This window comes from Acipenser ruthenus, chromosome 13, assembly GCF_902713425.1.
Source record: "Acipenser ruthenus chromosome 13, fAciRut3.2 maternal haplotype, whole genome shotgun sequence".
In the NCBI taxonomy this organism is placed as follows: domain Eukaryota; kingdom Metazoa; phylum Chordata; class Actinopteri; order Acipenseriformes; family Acipenseridae; genus Acipenser; species Acipenser ruthenus.
In genome coordinates, this window is record NC_081201.1 from 7,177,005 (window position 1) to 7,195,289 (window position 18,285).

An 18,285-nucleotide genomic window follows, 5' to 3' on the forward strand; every position below is an offset into this window, starting at 1 on the left:
TGTGTTTTGAGATTAATTTAAATAAATTGAATTTATAATTTATTTATATAAAACACCTGCTCTCTCTCTCTCTCTCTCTCTCTCTCTCTCTCTCTCTCTCTCTCTCTCTCTCTCTCTCTCTCTCTCTCTCTCTCTCTCTCTCTCTCTCTCTCTCTCTCTCTCTCTCTCTCTCTCTCTCTCTCTCTCTCTCTCTCTCTCTCTCTCTCTCTCTCTCTCTCTCTCTCTCCTACAAACCACTTTCTCAATGTGTTTCAGAGCTCTGAGCAGTTTTGAAGCTGGAGATTTTGCTGCGTGTCATGAACAGCTAGAGCTCCTGCCAGGAGAGGATATTGGCCTGCTGAGGAGTAGTTCTTCTAGGGATAAGCTAGGTAAGCATGGGGTGGGGGGTGGAGACTAAAATTGGGATAACCAAGACCCACTCCTGTATAAGCTATACTGTTTTAAGGGTTACTCATTTGGGTTTGTTTTGTTCGTTCTCAGACCTTAAGAAGCTGCTGCCAGGTGTACTCAGTCCAGACCCCACCGAGCTGCAGAAAGCCATCGAGGTGCAGCTGCTGAGAAGTGCTGTGGGAGTGGTCTCCATTGTCAATCACAATGAGCAAGACCAGAAACCCATTTCAGAGTGAGTCACAGACCATTCCGTAGTTTAAATGCTAAAGAAATGGTAGTGGAGGGCCATTCCACTCTAGGTTTAACAGGTACAATGAAATCATGAACTACTTTAGGGTCTGGATGGAGGCTTGTTTCTAGCCTGTATTAAATGGGTTAAAAGACCAGGACTGGGACAGCTTTGGCCACCCCTGAAGTAGACAAACCATTACGTTAATGCTGCCTTCGTTTGGAACTGTTGAATGTTAGTGAAATATAGAATTTGATGGGAATTTTAATTTCAGAAACCTGGTGAAGTACCTGAAGCAGACAGCACGCATCTCCCTCGGCCCTCTGAGGCTGTCCACTTTGACTCTGTCAGGATCCCTGCCCACCCTCAGTACCCTGCAGCTCCAGTGTGCCACCACCCTGGAGAACACACTCACAAGCCGCCTCGCTTCAGAGGTAAGGCATGTGACAGACACCCTCTACAGGACAGGATCCTGTCGTCACTCACTGTATTCCACACACAGCCTTCCAGTATCTCTCCCTTTGATATATTGCAGCTGTGTATTATTTCCCTGTAATGTGTTGGGTATGAGTCTGCTATTCAGTAAATTCCCCACTCTTGTTTAAGCTCACTGTTCAGATCCTGCCTCTGGTATGATGTAGCTGTCCACTTGATCCTCATTCTTAAGCGCTCTGCTCTTTTGTACAAATTGCCCACTCATTTCTTGTCATAGCTTTGTAACTCATCTGCCACAAAATGCATGTTTCCCTCTTTTTTGCAGCACTGTCTGATCCCTCTCTACAGCCAGGCCCTGTGCTCATGTAAGCAGCAGGACGTCCAGCCCTGGCTACATGCACTCCGATACACCGTATTCCAGAGGCAGCTCTCTGCAAAGCTCAAAGGTAACCTTGATCTGAAAACTTGCTTGGTTTATAATTACAGTAAAGTACCCATGCTGTAGGATTGTAGCCATTTACTAGCTTGGATTTATGAATAAGGGTTTGGTTTCTCAATGTTAATAATTATTTATTTTTACTTTAATTTTTTCAGGGTCTTCGGCTCCCATTGGCCCCCATCTCATGGAGCTGTGCTTGACTGCTGTGAAGTTTGCCCGGAAACAAGGCAACATTGCCCTGGCAACCAGGCTTCTGGCACAGTGTAGTGAGGTGCCAGTTGGGGGTGCTGTCACTGGACAGGACCTGGTGCATCTCTTCAAAACCCTGTCACTGCAAGGCTCTGTAGGAGAGAAGTGGGGCCCTGAGCTGGACATTGAAAAGGCAAAGCTGCTGTATACAGCAGGTTAGTGTGGACTTACAAGAGGAGGCTGTGTGGTCCAGTGGTTAAAGAAACAGGCTTATAACCAGGAGGTCCCCGGTTCAAATCCCACCTCGGCCACTGACTCATTGTGTGACCCCGTGCAAGTCACTTAACCTCCTTGTGCTCCGTCTTTCGGGTGAGACGTAATTGTAAGTGACTCTGCAGCTGATGCATAGTTCACACACCCTAGTATCTGTAAGTCGCCTTGGATAAAGGCGTCTGCTAAATGAACAAATAATAATAATAATACTGGTAGATGGAAATGTTCCCTGTTTTATAAACGGTGTGCTGGTAGAGAAGATCAGTGTTTTCCCCAATGAACAACATTAGCTGGTACTATAGATGAACACTAAACAGCAAAGGTCCCCCAAATCACTTAATGAGTGCTGTCTGCTTTCTCTACCCCTGAAAGGATCAAACATTACATTTTGGTAGCTAGTTAGCAGAATCAAATTTACCAAGGAATCTAGTTGTTGAGTCTGTTTTAACCCTCCTGTTCCTCCTCCTTCCTGTGTGCAGGTCAGTCAGGCTCTGCCATGGAGATGCTGAGTTCCTGTGCACTCTCATACTGCCAGTCAGGGAGGTGTGAGCATGCAGCATCCCGCTCGATCCTCACGCTGTGTAAATGGCTGCTGGCAGAGTGGAAAGACCTGACTGGACAGCTGAAGCAGGTGGTGAAGAAACCTCCCTCCTCCACTGGGCTGTCACCCCTCAGCAGAAACATTGCCGCCCTGCTGGAGCTAGAACCTGTGGACCAGACTCTTCCATGCATCACAGCTGAGGCCACAGGTAGGCAATAGACTGTTATTGCATGTGGTAGCCATTATATCTATTATAACCAAATTTTGACAATTTAATTTGAGTTATCACTTTAGTGTTAACACTCATTATCCCATTACCAATTTTAACCAAAATCCAAAAAGTTATGGCTATATGTGTAGTATTGACAAAAATGCTTTATTGGAACATCTCTTCCATGCCTAATTCAAAAGTTTTTGTTACTTTGTTTCCCTGGCAGTGAGTGTGGGAGTGGGCGAGCCAGATTTTGTCCTGGGGCAACTTTACCAGCTGTCAGCAGCACAGGCACCTGAAGTTGCCAAGTCTTGGGCAACTCTGGCCAGCTGGGCTTACAGGTGGGGCCGGAAGGTTGTAGACAACGCCAGGTAGGCATCTCTTGCTATTCTGTTATTGCGCAGTGCAGGAAGGATAGGTGTAGAGAGAGTCATTTTGTATGAGGAGTAAAGTTTAATCGTGAATATTTTTACAATTAAAATGTAACCTGAAAATCACTTGTTTTTATAATTATCATTGTAAACACTTTATAATTAATATGTATATCCGGTGAAGGAATATAGTTGAACTGTGAGGAGCTGCAGAGCCATTTTGTCAGTCTAATATTTGCTCATTTTTTTTCATTGGTCACCTAGATGGATAATGACCTCTAAAGTTGTGATCTAATTTGAGCTAGGATAAAATTTGTGTGTTTAATGTTCTTTCCCTGTCCCCCTCTTCTCTTCCACCCCCCGCTGCCAGCCAAGGAGAGGGGGTCCCCCTACTGCCTGGTGAGAAGGAGGAAGTGGAGGAGCTGCTGCCAAGCAGCACCTCTGAGGACGACAAAGAGACCATCTACAGCATTCTGGGTCAGGCCATGTGTCGGCCTGCAGGCATACAGGCAAGTCTTCTACTGCAGGACTGTATCCTAATAGGTGTTTTGTAAGAAAAACCATAGCTATTTGGGTCTAGAACAATGTTTAAGACTACTGTATCCTTGTATCGAAAGCTTTTGCAGAATTTGTCCGTCCCCGTCCCCCCATCCACACACTCATTGTGTAGCTCGTAACAGTAAAATTAGAATTGGGAAGTAATGCTCTTGTCAAGTGAAGGGGTTGTGCACACACATTACCTTGGGTTCATATTCAAATGAAAAATGTTAAGTATGATATAGAGCGGAATTAATATGGAAATGTCCCCTCCCCTCATTTAGGATGAAGACCTGGCTCTGCAGAACGAGGAGGATGAGGAGGACGACATGGTGGATGTGATCTGGAGGCAGCTCCTGAGCTCCTGCCCGTGGCTGTCTGAGGTGGAGGAGAGCGTCACCGAGGGGCTCATCAGAGTCTGGCGCAGAGTGGTCGACCGCATCTTCGGTCTGTACCGGGTCTCTTGCCGTGCCTACTTCACATTCCTCAAACTTAATGCTGGCCAGGTGAGCACATTCAGAAATACTAACGACTGGGATGCGGCATGACTATTGAACTGAGGGGCAGTGTGGTCTAATGGTTAGAGATGGGGGACTTGGAAGAAGTGTGGCCTTGGGGTTAGGGCTAAGGACAGTGGTCTTTCAGCATTTGAAGCGGAGGGACTGAGAGGTGTTTCCTAGTTGTTTTTAATAAAGGGACTTTTTTTTTTCTTCTTCATATAAGTGTGGGGTTGCTGTTAGGGAGCTTTGTGTTTTAACCCTTGCTGTTCTGTAGGTCCCCGTCAATGAGGAAGACCCTAAGCTGCTCCTGAATCACGAGAACAGCAAGCAGAGCAATGATGATGTGATTGTCATGGCCACCCTGCGGCTGCTGCGATTGCTGGTGAAGCATGCTGGGGAGCTGAGGGAGGGGCTGGAGCTGGGACTGGCATCAACCCCCACCGCGCCCTGGAGAGGTAACGCTGGGGTGGTGCAAATAACCTGACGGATCTCTGAAGAATTTCTCTTCTGTGAAGTGAAGAGAGTTATGTTCTGTTTAGAGCCACAATCAATTTATCTTGTGTGTTTTTTTTTGTGTGTATCATTTCTTTGCAGGTATAATCCCTCAGCTTTTCTCCAGGCTGAACCACCCAGAGGTTTATATCCGGCAGAGTATCTGCAGCCTGCTGTGTCGCGTGGCCCAGGACTCTCCCCATCTCATCTTATACCCAGCAATCGTGGGTTCTATCTCTTTGGGAGGAGAGGCGCAGGCTGCAGGTATGGATAGCAACATCAAGTACAGCAGCTGATGGGAGGGGTGGTTTTATTGTAGGAGGAAATTCATTTTGTAAAGCTATTAATCACTGTAGCACGTAAATTCCTCCTTCTGCAAAACATATTTTTTTTAAAGGAAGTGAAGAATAATATTTGTGAAATGACTGTTTAAGTATGACAAATGTATTAAAGCACATACAAGTGTGCTGGTCCCAGTAGATTTTTAGAAGAGATCCAATGAAGTAGAGGAGAGTAATGCAAGAGGATCTGTGGATATTTATTCCTGTGTGCTGCTGTCTTGCAGGAAGCAAGCTGCCCTCTGCACTGCCCACCCTGCTGAGTAGCATCCAGGGTGAAGGGCTGTGTGGTGAAGAGAGTGAGGGGGGAAGTGCCCCTGCCTCCCAAGAGAGCAACAAAGGAGAGGAGCTGGTGCCTTGTTCCAGCGAAGACCAGGCCATGATGCAGGACTGCTACAGCAAGATTGTGGACAAGCTGTCCTCTGCCAACCCCACAATGGTGCTCCAGGTACAGCAGTGTACTGATCTCCCTCTTTGCAGAGTCTCCACAGAAGCTAGGTTCTATCATAAACCATTTTGCAAGATGGTTACAGATTAGGTGAAGCACACTACACCAGCAGCTTGTTAGGTATAAACAGTGAAAATTGTTTGGTTCGGTGAAAAAAAAAAACGGTTTCAAGTGTGTTTCCCTACTAAAAATAAAATGTACTGCACCTTTTAGAATTAAAAGATCAAAACCTGATGAAATATAAATAGACCCCAGTAGTGTTGGGGCATAGTATCTGTATATTTGTACCTGTGTGACAATGCTGTTTCCTTGCAGGTTCAGATGTTGGTAGGAGAGCTGCGGCGCATCACCCTGCTCTGGGATGAGCTCTGGTTGGGGGTCCTGCAGCAGCAGCACATGCACGTCCTGCGCAGAATTCAGCAGCTGGAGGACGAGGTCAAGAGAGTGCAAAACAACAACACTCTGCGCAAGTAGGTGCCGCCACTCCCCAGAGAGCTTTTAATCTGTATTTTTAAATGTCTTAAGTCATGGTGTATTATAAATGTGTTGGTTTTCACCAATATCTGTTTCTCCTTACTAACAAATGAAGGGTTTGTGCTCAGTGGTCATTTTTTAATTGCTCATGCTTTTTAGGGAGGAGAAGATTGCAATCATGCGAGAGAAGCACTCTGCACTGATGAAGCCGGTGGTCTTTGCACTGGAACACGTCCGCAGCATCACGGCAGCTCCCGCAGAGACACCACACGAGACCTGGTTCCAGGAGACCTTTGGAGATGCCATTAACAACTCCCTGGAGAGGCTGAGGAACCCCTCAAACCCAGCCAACCCAGCCAGCAGCTGGGTCCCATTCAAACAGGTCTGTACTCCAGGAGGGCAGTGCCTTAGAACGGAATATAGAGCATAGGGGAATGGTCTGGTCTTGTACTGTATAAATGATAGCACTGGATAGACTGGATCTTAATTCTGTGTGCCGTGTCTTGTGTAATCCTGTTTCTTAAATGTGTGTGACTTTGTAACAGATCATGCTGAGCTTGCAGCAGAGAGCGCAGAAGCGTGCCAGTTACCTGCTGCGACTGGATGAAATCAGCCCACGCCTGGCCACCATGGAGAGCACGGAGATCGCTCTTCCTGGAGAGGTCTCTGCTACTGATGCTGTCACCATCCAGTGTGTGGGCAATACCATAACCATCCTGCCGACCAAAACCAAGCCCAAGAAACTCTATTTCCTCGGCTCTGATGGCAGAAACTACCCCTACCTGTTTAAAGGTAATCAATCTTGATAACTATGGCCCTATTCCCTTCCTGGTGGGAAGAAAGTAAAAAATATCCCATACCTTTTCATAGCAAACATATTTCATTAAAAACATTATAACTTCAGTGTTTCAAGGAAGAGTAACATTTTCCTCTTACTCTTGCTCACATTTGTTGCTCTCTCTCCTCTCCTCTCTTCTCCTCTCCTCTCCTCTCTCTCTCTCAGGGCTGGAAGACTTGCACCTTGATGAGCGCATTATGCAGTTCCTGTCAATTGTGAACACCATGTTCACTAAGGTGAACCAGCAGGAGAGCCCTCATTTCCAGGCTCGCCACTACTCTGTCACGCCCTTGGGGACACGCTCCGGACTCATTCAGTGGGTGGATGGGGCCACACCCCTTTTCGGGCTCTACAAGCGTTGGCAACAGCGTGAGGCTGTACTGCAGGCACAAAAGGTATGACTGCTTTCCCATACTGTTGTTTTTTATTTATTAACCTGTTTTTATCAAGGAAGTACTGTGGAGACATGGCCAAGGCAGCAGACACACAAGATCACAAAAAAATCACATACATTTTAAAAGTACTATAGCATGGTGAAAGAATTGCGTTTGTCATATTTAATTTTTTTTGTATGCATGATAATGATTCTTGTTGTGCGTTCCAGGCCCAGGATTCATTCCAGCAGCCCCAGAATCCGCCCATGGTTCCTCGCCCAAGCGAGCTCTACTACAGCAAGATCAGCCCCGCCCTGAAAGCTGTGGGACTCAGTTTGGATGTGTCGCGTCGAGACTGGCCGCTGAGCGTCATGAGGGAGGTCTTGAAGGAGCTGATGGAGGCCACGCCACCCAACCTGCTGGCCAAGGAGCTGTGGTGTTCCTGCACCACCCCCAGCGAGTGGTGGAGAGTCACTCAGGTCAGACATGCGATGAGACACAGGTCTGGGAGAGGGGGTGGGGGTGTGAACAGGGAAGGTAGTGATGCATCCGTTATTTCACAGTACATTTAAAACACAAACAAGAAGTTTGGCTCTGGTTGCTATTAATGATTTCTTTGTTCCCACTGCAGTCCTACGCCAGGTCCACTGCAGTGATGTCTATGGTGGGTTACATCATTGGGCTGGGTGATCGACACCTGGACAATGTGCTGATTGACATGACTACCGGGGAGGTGGTTCATATTGACTACAACGTCTGCTTTGAGAAAGGTGAGGGTGCCCATTAGCTGTCAGCAATGCATACATGTCTGATGGTTTAAGCAGGGTGAAGCTAATCTGTCTCCGTCGTTTTCCAGGAAAGAGCCTGCGGGTGCCAGAGAAGGTTCCCTTTCGCATGACACACAACATTGAGACAGCGCTGGGGGTCACTGGGGTCGAGGGCATCTTCAGACTGTCCTGTGAACAGGTGGGTCTTCTGCACTCCACATGCCTTCCCACAAACATGAGCAGTTAAGCATTTTTCTTTCTGTACAGTGCCACAATTGCACACATTTTGTGAACAATCCCATCTCCCGTCCCCCCAGGTGATTCAAATGATGCGGCGTGGGCGTGAGACCCTGCTGACGCTGCTGGAGGCCTTTGTGTATGACCCCCTGGTGGACTGGACTGCTGGGGGAGAGGTGGGCTTCGCTGGGGCAGTGTACGGAGGGGGAGGCCAGCAGGCTGAGAGCAAACAGAGCAAAAGGGAGATGGAGAGGGACATCACACGCAGTCTCTTCTCCTCTCGTGTGGCTGAAATCAAGGTGAGACACATTACTGTAATCCTAGCAACTCAGTCGGCTTATGTACGAATATCTGTTTGATTTTATAAGGGAGTTTGCTTCAGTTCGTTAATAGTTGCAAAGCTTAGGCACCAGGGGGTGTTTTTAATGATGGTGTGCCTCCCCCTCTTCAGGTGAACTGGTTTAAGAACCGTGAAGAAATGCTGTCGGTGCTGCCGCAGTTAGAAAGTGGAGTGGAGGAGTACCTGAATCTCCAAGAGCAGCTCACGGAAGTGGAGAAACTGCAGGGCAAGCTTCTGGAGGAGATTGAGTTTCTGGAGGGAGCAGAAAATAGGACGGACCACCTCATTCACACACTGGCGCATAGGTACAGTGGTTTTGTTTTGAATCTTCACACCGTGTAGAAACAAAATGAACACTGATTCCCATTTCTGTTGAGTAACTGAATGTTGCACAGTGTGCCGAGGCATGTTAGTAGTGTAATCCAGTGGAGATGTGTTGTGTTGCTAATGTCTGGTTTCCCTGCCCAGGTACTCTGAGCATACTCAACTACAGTCGCGGGAGCTTGCGGTCCAGGAGGCGATCCAGGTGAAGCTTTCAGATTTCGATCAGTGGATCTCGCAGTACCAGACTGCCTTTGCTAGTCTGGAGGCAACCCAGCTCGCCAGCCTTCTTCAGGAGATTAGCAACCCCATTGACCTGGGTAAGGGCTCCATCCTGTGTTAACTGGGCTGATCTGAACCATCTCTTGTCAATTAAGTAATATTGTTAACTTGTTTTGGGAGAAGGCATTAAACCTGATTCACTTACTGAAATGCACTGTAATACAAAATAGTCTGGTTTCGCACCCCCCTATATGGACTGCCAATTGTTACCTTGGGCAAGGTAATCCTCAATTAGAACTGGCCAAACATACTTTTAACTTACCTTTTAGATTAATAACCAGTGTTCGTCTGGTAAACCATGGCAGATTGACAGCTTGGAATAGAGTTTTTGACTCCATAAATCCAATATATTATGTGTTTTGTTTCTATTTTTCAGGCCCACCCAGCTATGTTCCTGCCACAGCCTTCCTTCAGAATGCTGGCCAGGCACACCTGATCAGCCAGTGCGAGCAGCTGGAAGGGGAGGTGGGGGCTCTGTTCCAGCAGAGACGCTCCCTGCTGCGTGGCTGCCTTGAGCACCTGCACAGCTACGCCACTGTGGCCCTGCTGTACCCCCGCGCTGTCTTCCTCCGCCATCGCGCTCACGCCTGGAAGCAGTGGATGGAGGAGCTGATCTGTGACATGACTGTAGACCATTGCCAGGCCATCTACTGCAAGTAAGTGCAAGCAAGGAATTTGACAGGTGATATAATTTAAGTTATTATGTAGGGATCAACTGTAATTAACTGTTTTATTAGTGAATATTTATTTCTATTAATCATCACTGATTTTGTCATTTACTTTTCATTGTAAGTTAGTCTGATTTAGGAACTGCTGTAATTCTTTTGTAAAATTGAGATGCAAATCCTGAATTAAGTCGCTCACATAAATACAAAAATTAAATGTTTGTGTGTGTTCTTGCAGATATGAGATTCAGTATGCAGCCCAACCGCCTCCTTCCACTTGCCAGTTCCTATCTAGCACTGAAATGACACTGCAGCACCATGCGGCTGACACAAACTCGCGGCTGCTGCGGCAAGCAGAGCGCTTGAAGGTGGAAGGTGCCAGTGTACCGGTGTGCGAGGAGCAGCTGCAGGAGATTGAGCGCTGTATCACTGTGTTCCTGTGCGAGAATGGAGAGCTGGGCTCACTCAGCCTGGCTGGAATACTCGTCTCAGCACTCTGCACACTCACCAGGTCAGCCATCCCCTATGTCTCACTGCTTTATTAATGAGAGCCACAAAGTTCTCGAACATGTCTAACGCAGTAGAAAACTATGTAATTAGCGTTCACATACTCTGGAATACACTGTACAAGGAAACCTGGAGAAATTTCTGTTTTCTAATGAAAATCATTTAAAATTTGATAGATTAAAATAGATGCTGAAGACAATTGTTGAAGGTGTATAAGCATGTAATACCCCTTTCACACAGACGAGTTATAACGACTTGGAATCTGCACTGATGTGGCATTTTGGTCTGTGTGAATTGCCTATACTGTCACAGAGCCATCATTTTATGCCGTCTCTAAACCACCTTGCGAGGTGGTTCACAGACGGCACTGAACCGTCTTCACTCCTGTGTGAAATGCTGTGCCGACACTGAAGCTCTATAGTGGCCGTGGATTGAAAGTCAACATCCCACGTGACTGTATACCGGATATGTTGGGCATTTTTGTCATTGGTGTTACACGCTTTAAATTTTTTCAAATACAATGGCTGATCAAGACCGCAGTAGTAATTGGAGTCAGGAATAAGTTAAGGAATTGTAAACTTTCACAAATGGAAGGGATGATGAGTGATGCTGTAATTTATGGGCGAATCGCTGTTGCCATGAAAACGATCTGTTGACCAACAGGTTTGAAAGTTGTACTCGCATGATCCTTTTGGCTGTGTGAAAGGGTTATGATGGTATTATACCAGCATAGATTGTGCAATTTCATGCTGTGTGAAATGGGTATTTTAAATAATTTTTGAAGCGTCTGAAATGGCTTCGTAGCGGCATTTGTGTGTGAAAGGAGCTTAAGAGTAACAAGTTGAACGGAGCTTGTTGCCTTGGGAGACTCTAAAGGTGTCGTCCGGTCTCTTGAAGGCGTAACCTGGTGATGGAAGGAGCAGCAGCGAGTGCGGGAGAGCAGCTGATGGAGCTGACTTCCCGGGACGGAGCCTGGTTCCTCGAGGAGCTCTGCAGCATGAGTGGGAACGTGGCCTGCCTGGTACAGCTGCTGCAACAATGCCAACTCCTGCCACATGACCTGGACATTCCCAGCCCCTCTGAGACCGCCCGGGCTGTCTACCTGGCCAACGGAGTCTACACCTGTCTGCAGGTAATTGCCTTCCTCAACAATACATGTTTGTAGATGGAATATGTACTTAGGTAGTGACTGAACTACCTAAATATGGATGTGGTGATGCAGTACAGAATGCAATCATGTTTGCCCGGATACTATTTTTACACTAGTGGTGCAAGCTGAAGGTGCCAAGCTTCAGATTAGAAAGATTTTTTTTGGTCCACAGGAGCTGAACACCAATTTCCGACAGATCATCTTCCCAGAGGCTCTGCGTTGCATGATGAAGGGAGAAAGCACCCTGGAGAGCATGCTGGCTGAGCTGGACACACTGATTGAGCAGAATGCAGACGGGGTCTCCCTTCAGGGGCTGGGTGAGGCGCTGCAGACACACCTCCGCAATGCCGCCATGGGATTGGAAGAGGAGGCAGACGCCCACTACCTCGATGTCACCAGGTAAACAGTGGACAATATGAATGAAGGGTGGAATCCTGTGGAAGGAGTTTGAATGACTTCATAATGGCTGTCCTCATGAGCCCATTATAGGGCACTATGCATACCCTGACTCTAGCAATTTTAATGTATGTTGCATTTATTCTCAATTCTTGAGTTGTCTGTCACCCTGTGTTTCAGGATGCTGCGAGCCCAGTACTCCGAGCTGATCCAGCCTCGCAACCTGCAGGGCTTGGTGCAGGACACACCCAAGATGAGTGCAGGCCAGATGTTGCTGGTGGCCTTTGATGGGATGTTTGCTCAGCTGGAGACGGCCTTTGGACTCCTGACTGAAAAGGTCATTTGTGTTTCAGACTTGATTTGGTACTTTGCAGACTAGTAAAGGTCTGTGAATAGAAACTTTTCATAATGCTGGTGATGCATGTGTAGATTTAAAAACGTAATATATTTGTATACTGCGTTTGTAATATTGAGTGTCTCTGAAATAAAAGCCTTGTTCTAGTGTTGCAATGCTGTGTCCCATAGCCCTGTTTTTCTCCCCCAGCTCAACAAGATGGAAGTTCCCCCTGCCTGGCGGAAGATCGATGTGATACGGGAGGCGCGTGCAGCACAGGTGAACTTCTTCGACAGTGCTCGGCACCGGCAGGTCCTGGAGGGGATCTTCTTCCTCAAGCGGCTGCAGACCATCCGTGAGTTCTTCAGGCTCTGCAGATCCTTTGCACAGACAGTGTCTGGTAAGTGGTAGACTGTTCTGGAGATTGGCTTGGTATGAAGTTACTGTATCATGAGTGGGGAACAGGAGATTCAATGTTTCATTCCTTTCTCTCAGGCACAATCCCATCCTCCACAGATGAGCCTGGCGCCCCGAATGGCCCGGTGTCGTTGATCCAGGTGAAGCCCCTGTATCGCAACGCTGCCGTTATCAGCGAGGACCAGATGGCACGACCCATCAAGGCATTCACAGCAGACTTTGTCAGACAGCTGCTGATGGGGCTGCCCACGCAGGCACTGGGACTCGCACTGTGCAGTGCACTGAGTGCCCTGGGTATGGACCTCATTGCCCAGGTGGAGGCCAAGGACTTTGGGGCAGAGGGCAAGGTGTCTCTGGATGACCTGTGTAAGAAGGCAGTGGAGCAGGGAGTGCAGGCCGGCCGGCTGTCGCAGCTCCTCCTCAACAGAGCCACTGTCCTGGCCAGCTCCTACGACGCGGCCTGGAAGAAACTGGACCTGGTACGCCGCCTGGAGACCAACATCGAGGCCTGCAAGGTCATCCTGCAGAGAGCACAGCTCCACATAGCCATGTTCCAGGTGAGTGATGCATTCATAGAATGCAACAGCTGCAAAGCACAGGACTACACACTATTCAGCAACATGTGGATTTTTCTCAATTAACTGTACCTCATTAACTGCTGCTCTGTAACTCGCAGTGGCAGCATGAAGACGTCCTGGGAACTCGGAACCAGCCAATGACAGTCAGCCCGTCACCACGTTCTGCCATCCTTGGCAACATGAAGAAGAAACTGCATGCGCTCAGTCAGGTCGAAGCTTCCATTGCTAGTGTACAGGTAAGGAGCTAGCTGTACCTGATAGCTAGCCCACATTAAGACTGTGTTGGTATTTTATAGGTTTGGCTTATGCATTTGTCTATGAAAATGAAGAACCTTTTGTGTTTGTATTTGGTATCAGTAATTCAGTTGGGATTTCTGTTTTCTGGCACAGGAGAAGTTGGCGTCACTAGAGGGCAGTATCGAGCAACGGTTGAAGTGGGCAGGCGGAGCAAACCCAGCACTGGCTCACGTGCTGCAGGATTTTGAAGTGACCATTGGTGAGCGGCGATCGCTGGTCATAAAGGAGGGACAGCACGCCAACCAGGTGACGTTCCTGTGCAGCACCATCCTGAACTTCGAGAGCCTGCGAACGCGCACCCCTGAGGCTCTCGGCATGGACGCGACGCTCTTCGAGCTGCTCAAGAGATGCCAGGCCACCTGCTCCTTTGCCTCGCAGTTTAACAGCTCTGTCTCGCCGCTGGAGCTGCGCCTCCTTAACAGGCTGGTAAGTCTCAACTTGATCCATAAATAGGTGATGAAATTAAAGTGGTATTTGGCAGTGGTGCTTAATAGGGACATATTTGTTCCAAATTTAAAACATGTTGGTTTAGGAGTATTGTAGAACATGTAAGAGCAGGTGGCATGTGGAGGTTAGTAAACTTCTGTTACTGCCCCCCATATTTCTAAGGACAGGAGACAATGTGTGTGTTTTTTTCTTTTTTGCCAGAGTCCTGGACTTGACCTGCCGATTGGCGACCCTGATTGGCTTGCGTGCGCCCAGAAACAGCTGACCCAGGAGATGTCTACTCAGAGATCAGTGCAGGCAGAGCGGGAGCAACACATAGAGTGCGTCTCAGAGAGCCTGCAGGCACTGGTCGATGCCATCAAGAGCATCCTGTCCAGCCACAACCGGCAGCTTGGTGATGTCAAGCACCTGCTGAGGGCCATGGCCAAGGTAAGGAAATGCGAAAAACACTGATGTGGCTCTTGCTCCTTGCTGACACTCGGTGATGTCTGACAGTGGTGCTCTCCATCTTTCAGGATGAAGAGAATGCTCTTGCAGAAGGTGAGGAGATCACGTACGAGGGCAGTGTGCGGCAGTTCTTGTCGGAGTACAAGGCGTGGCAAGACAACGTCCAGATTGTGCTGTTCACTGTGGTGCAGTCCACAGGGCAGCTACGCAGCCAGGAGCAGGTGGAGCTGCTGCAGGAGATCCCACCCACTCTGAAGGAGCTCAAATCGCAAAGCCAGAGGTGGGTACAGACACAAGGGCCTTAGACCCTGATGCACTATGGACTTTTTCAGGAAAAGCTATGGTAAATATATTGTTTCACTGTATTTAACATGTCTAAGGTGGTAGGAATCTACTGGATCTTTCTTACTTCCATTAGATGTTTTTCTGTAGGTATTTTCAGGCTTACTTAAACATCTGTTGTTCTTCATAAGCAGGACCATTCCCAGTTTTGACCACACTTTCTGTGTTATTAAACAGGATCTATAATGGGCTGGTAGGCTTTGCATCGCCTCTGGTGACTGAGCGAGCGAGTGACTGCACCAGCCCCATGTCTTCTGGGCTGCAGACCAGCTTTGCTGCAGGTAGAGTATTTTCAATCGCACACTTCATTGTTTTTAGGGACCTGCTGCTGACCAATCAGTTAGTAAATATCCTTTCCATTTCCAAATAGGTGTCTTGTTGATAATCCTACAGTGAAAAATGGCATATAATGGAATTAAGTGCTTTTCTTGAATTTTCTAACTGTCCCACATGTATTGCAGTCATAATATATATATATATATATATATATATATAATCTAGGATATCCGCCACATCTTTTATAAAACTGCATGTGCTACTTGTCTGAGAAGTAGGGGCCCTGTTTATACCAAATCTGAAAAGGGGTGGTACTTGTTCTGGTACTTTTTTATTCACACGCTTCCTCTGCCCTCTTCCATCTCCAGCTGTGCGCTGTAGCGCTCTGAAGACTGAGCCAGACAGCATGTCTCAGAATGCTCGCAAGCCACTTCAGCGAAACATGGACACCCCGGCAGACACCCCACCTAGCACGCTGCTACTCACCAGCAAAGGTCTGGCCCCCAGTCCCAAGAGAGCTGTGCGTGACCCGAAAACAGGGAGAGGTATGCAAATCGGCTGCCAATGCATGCCTGTCTGTCTCTTCTTTGCTGTATTTGTGAAAGAAGCAGCATTTTTTGCCTTGTCACTGACCTCCCTGCTGTATCTGTTCTATTCTGTAGCTGTGCAGGAGCGGAATTCGTATGCTGTGAGCGTGTGGAAACGAGTGAAGGCGAAACTGGAGGGGAGAGATGTGGACCCCAACAGGAGGATGAGTGTGGCAGAGCAAGTAAATATCTAGGCGTTTTTTTTTTGTTTGTTTGTTTTTTTTAGAACAAAAAATATTTGGTTATGGGGGTGGGGGTTATATGTATGTGAAGTGAAATATTGATGTGGGATGTTTTAAGAATAGCATAATTTAAAGTCTTGACACACATCCTGACAAACATCAAACAGGCACTGTGTTAATCACATCACTGGTTCGAGGTCTAGGAGTAAAACAATAGTTAAGTGTAGATGGGAGACGAGTTGCTTTTTTTTCTCTACTAGACCTTACTCTTCTCCCTGTTCTCTGTCGCACAGGTGGATTATGTGATCAAGGAGGCTACAAATGTGGATAACCTGGCCCAGTTATATGAAGGGTGGACAGCATGGGTGTGAATGTGAAGCCAGCAGATCTCTCTAGTCCAGCAAGGGCAGAAATCCACCAGAATCCACTCGGTCTGGGGCGTACAAGCCGCAGAGCAGCGTGGGGAGGGGGGAGGGGGGCAAGTGATCCTCCCTGGAGCCCACACCGGATCCTGTAGCACAGCTGCACCCGGCGATCCAGCTAACATAAAGAATGGGTCTGCACCCCTCTCCTTAGGGTGTGGGGGGTGACAAATGGGGTGGGGATGGGCGCCCAGCCTGAGCACCCCCTCCAATAATAAAAAATAAAAACATAAGCATCTCTCCTGGACTCCAAGAACATGCAGAAAGGATTCACTGCAGGGATTTTATAGGAAAAGGGATTTCGCAACCCCAATTTTTTTCCTTCCACCCTTAAAGCAGAAATATGGATACCTGACATCCATTGGACCTTGTGCACGCTTCTGGAAAAATATTACAAAATAAATACACAACAAAATATTTAAATAGAGGGAAAATGAAAATCAAACCTCTTTGGAGCCTCTTGACACGTCTTCTGGTCCAGTGATTTTTTTTTTTAACATGTTGCCTGGTAAGAGCTGGTTGATTGCCACCTGGAGCCCAACTGAGATGCTGGAGATTGGGCAGCTTGGTGGATCAAACAGACTGCAGACAGATGTCACTGAGGACTTCTTTAGCAAAAAATGACATTTGTCAATTTCATTTATTTTCACTACATTTAAAAAAAAAAAAAAAAAAAAAATTGCAGCCTACTACTGGAAATTTGAGACCTTTTTCTTTTCAAAGAGAAAAAATATAAAAATATGTGTTTGTTCACAGCCCAAACTTGGGTAATGAAATGATTATTTGGTTGATTTATAATAGTGGAAATAATTAAAGAAAAAAAATATTTGCCACAATGTGCCACTAATTTTTTGTTCATATGTTTCAGGCACTGTGGACATGCCTCTGCCAAGTCTTGGACATTGTTTATTTTTTAAATTGCAAAATAATAAAAAGTCATTTATGGATTGGGCTAATTTGGAAGAGATTATTCTGATAGACTTTTTCGGACTATGACTTGGACTAGAGACTTGTTCATTAATCAACTTTTTTGACTCCTTCCTTTCTCCTGATTTGTATCTTGTAGTCACTTATTATTTCAATTTCCTTCCCCTCCTGTTTTTTTAAATCCTGTTCTGAAAATACTGGATTCTTTGCCAGTGGAGCAATGCACCATTCCTGCTATATAACAACCCATTAGCTTTAGTTTGACTAATCTAGATCCCTCCAGTTTTACATTATTTTTGTAAAATGTAATAATAAAGTGATGTTTTGGTGATGGTGCAAATTGTTTTTTCTCAAAGATTTTATTATTTTTTGTTTGTTTGATGCACAAATAAATCTAAACGCTTTTAAGAGTTGTTTTTTTCACTTTTACACCCTTTTCACACTAATCAGCTTTACTGGAGCTTTTCAAGGTAAAGTCAGGCTGTTAAAGGATAACTAGTAAATTCAGTTTGATGGGCAGCAGTGTGGAGTAGCGGTTAGGGCTCTGGACTCTTGATCGGAGGGTCGTGGGTTCAATCCCCGGAGGGGGACACTGCTGCTGTACCCTTGAGCAAGGTACTTTACCTAGATTGCTCCAGAAAAAACCCAACTGTATAAATGGGTAATTGTATGGGTTAAAATAATGTGATATCTTATAACAATTGTAAGTCGTCCTGTATAAGGGCGTCTGCTAAGAAATAATTAATAATACTGTGGCAAATTTAATTGCACATTTCCAATACTATTTTTGAGGATCTGAGAGCTATTTAAATGAATATGGAGTAGTTGCTAGTGGGTAAGAAATTGATTGGGTTTTAAGTATGGTAAAATAATAGCTGTCCTATGAGGAATAAGAGGAATAACCGCAATGACGTAAGAACTTGTCGTGAGCCAGAAATTTTCTGTGGGCTACACTGCCTGTGAGGGAGGGGAGGTAGGCACTCACAACCAGCTCACATTCCCTAAAGTAGCACAAAGAGACTATCGCAGCAGAAACATGCAAGTACACTGTCTTTACTACAAGTCTTGTTTAAACAGACCTGCCAAGTGACCTATTTCTTACAATGATAAGCTGTCTTATTTGGCCACTGGGGTCCTGCAGTTTCATTTGCACAAACAAACTGCTCATTAACTCTTATCAATGAGGCAAATCCCCATTGTTGCAAAGACATTTTAGTACTGCGTTAATAGAGAATCTGTCAAACAGGTTCACATGATGCAAACATAAAACGGGAGTGGCGAGGGA

The 18,285-nt window shown here is 46.6% G+C and overlaps 1 protein-coding gene across 1 annotated transcript in view; it reads left to right on the forward strand.

Moving 5' to 3' along the window:
- The window catches only part of LOC117418214 (serine/threonine-protein kinase SMG1-like), a 31,940-nt gene extending 14,532 nt beyond the window's left edge, over positions 1–17,408 (forward strand). The window contains exons 26-62 of the mRNA XM_034030982.3: positions 256–368; positions 481–622; positions 894–1,053; positions 1,380–1,500; positions 1,649–1,897; positions 2,435–2,704; positions 2,934–3,078; positions 3,449–3,587; positions 3,900–4,121; positions 4,390–4,570; positions 4,710–4,871; positions 5,173–5,393; positions 5,709–5,863; positions 6,027–6,249; positions 6,413–6,659; positions 6,871–7,100; positions 7,310–7,558; positions 7,711–7,849; positions 7,936–8,045; positions 8,164–8,382; positions 8,535–8,728; positions 8,892–9,064; positions 9,403–9,682; positions 9,930–10,202; positions 11,096–11,330; positions 11,521–11,747; positions 11,925–12,081; positions 12,289–12,478; positions 12,574–13,052; positions 13,172–13,309; positions 13,464–13,796; positions 14,019–14,246; positions 14,333–14,544; positions 14,784–14,887; positions 15,251–15,427; positions 15,545–15,651; positions 15,945–17,408. Coding sequence (XP_033886873.1) covers positions 256–368; positions 481–622; positions 894–1,053; positions 1,380–1,500; positions 1,649–1,897; positions 2,435–2,704; positions 2,934–3,078; positions 3,449–3,587; positions 3,900–4,121; positions 4,390–4,570; positions 4,710–4,871; positions 5,173–5,393; positions 5,709–5,863; positions 6,027–6,249; positions 6,413–6,659; positions 6,871–7,100; positions 7,310–7,558; positions 7,711–7,849; positions 7,936–8,045; positions 8,164–8,382; positions 8,535–8,728; positions 8,892–9,064; positions 9,403–9,682; positions 9,930–10,202; positions 11,096–11,330; positions 11,521–11,747; positions 11,925–12,081; positions 12,289–12,478; positions 12,574–13,052; positions 13,172–13,309; positions 13,464–13,796; positions 14,019–14,246; positions 14,333–14,544; positions 14,784–14,887; positions 15,251–15,427; positions 15,545–15,651; positions 15,945–16,022 — 7,282 coding nt within the window. The 3' untranslated portion in view covers positions 16,023–17,408. The remainder of the gene's footprint in view (positions 1–255; positions 369–480; positions 623–893; positions 1,054–1,379; positions 1,501–1,648; positions 1,898–2,434; positions 2,705–2,933; positions 3,079–3,448; positions 3,588–3,899; positions 4,122–4,389; positions 4,571–4,709; positions 4,872–5,172; positions 5,394–5,708; positions 5,864–6,026; positions 6,250–6,412; positions 6,660–6,870; positions 7,101–7,309; positions 7,559–7,710; positions 7,850–7,935; positions 8,046–8,163; positions 8,383–8,534; positions 8,729–8,891; positions 9,065–9,402; positions 9,683–9,929; positions 10,203–11,095; positions 11,331–11,520; positions 11,748–11,924; positions 12,082–12,288; positions 12,479–12,573; positions 13,053–13,171; positions 13,310–13,463; positions 13,797–14,018; positions 14,247–14,332; positions 14,545–14,783; positions 14,888–15,250; positions 15,428–15,544; positions 15,652–15,944) is intronic.
- Positions 17,409–18,285: the final 877 nt, after the last annotated feature.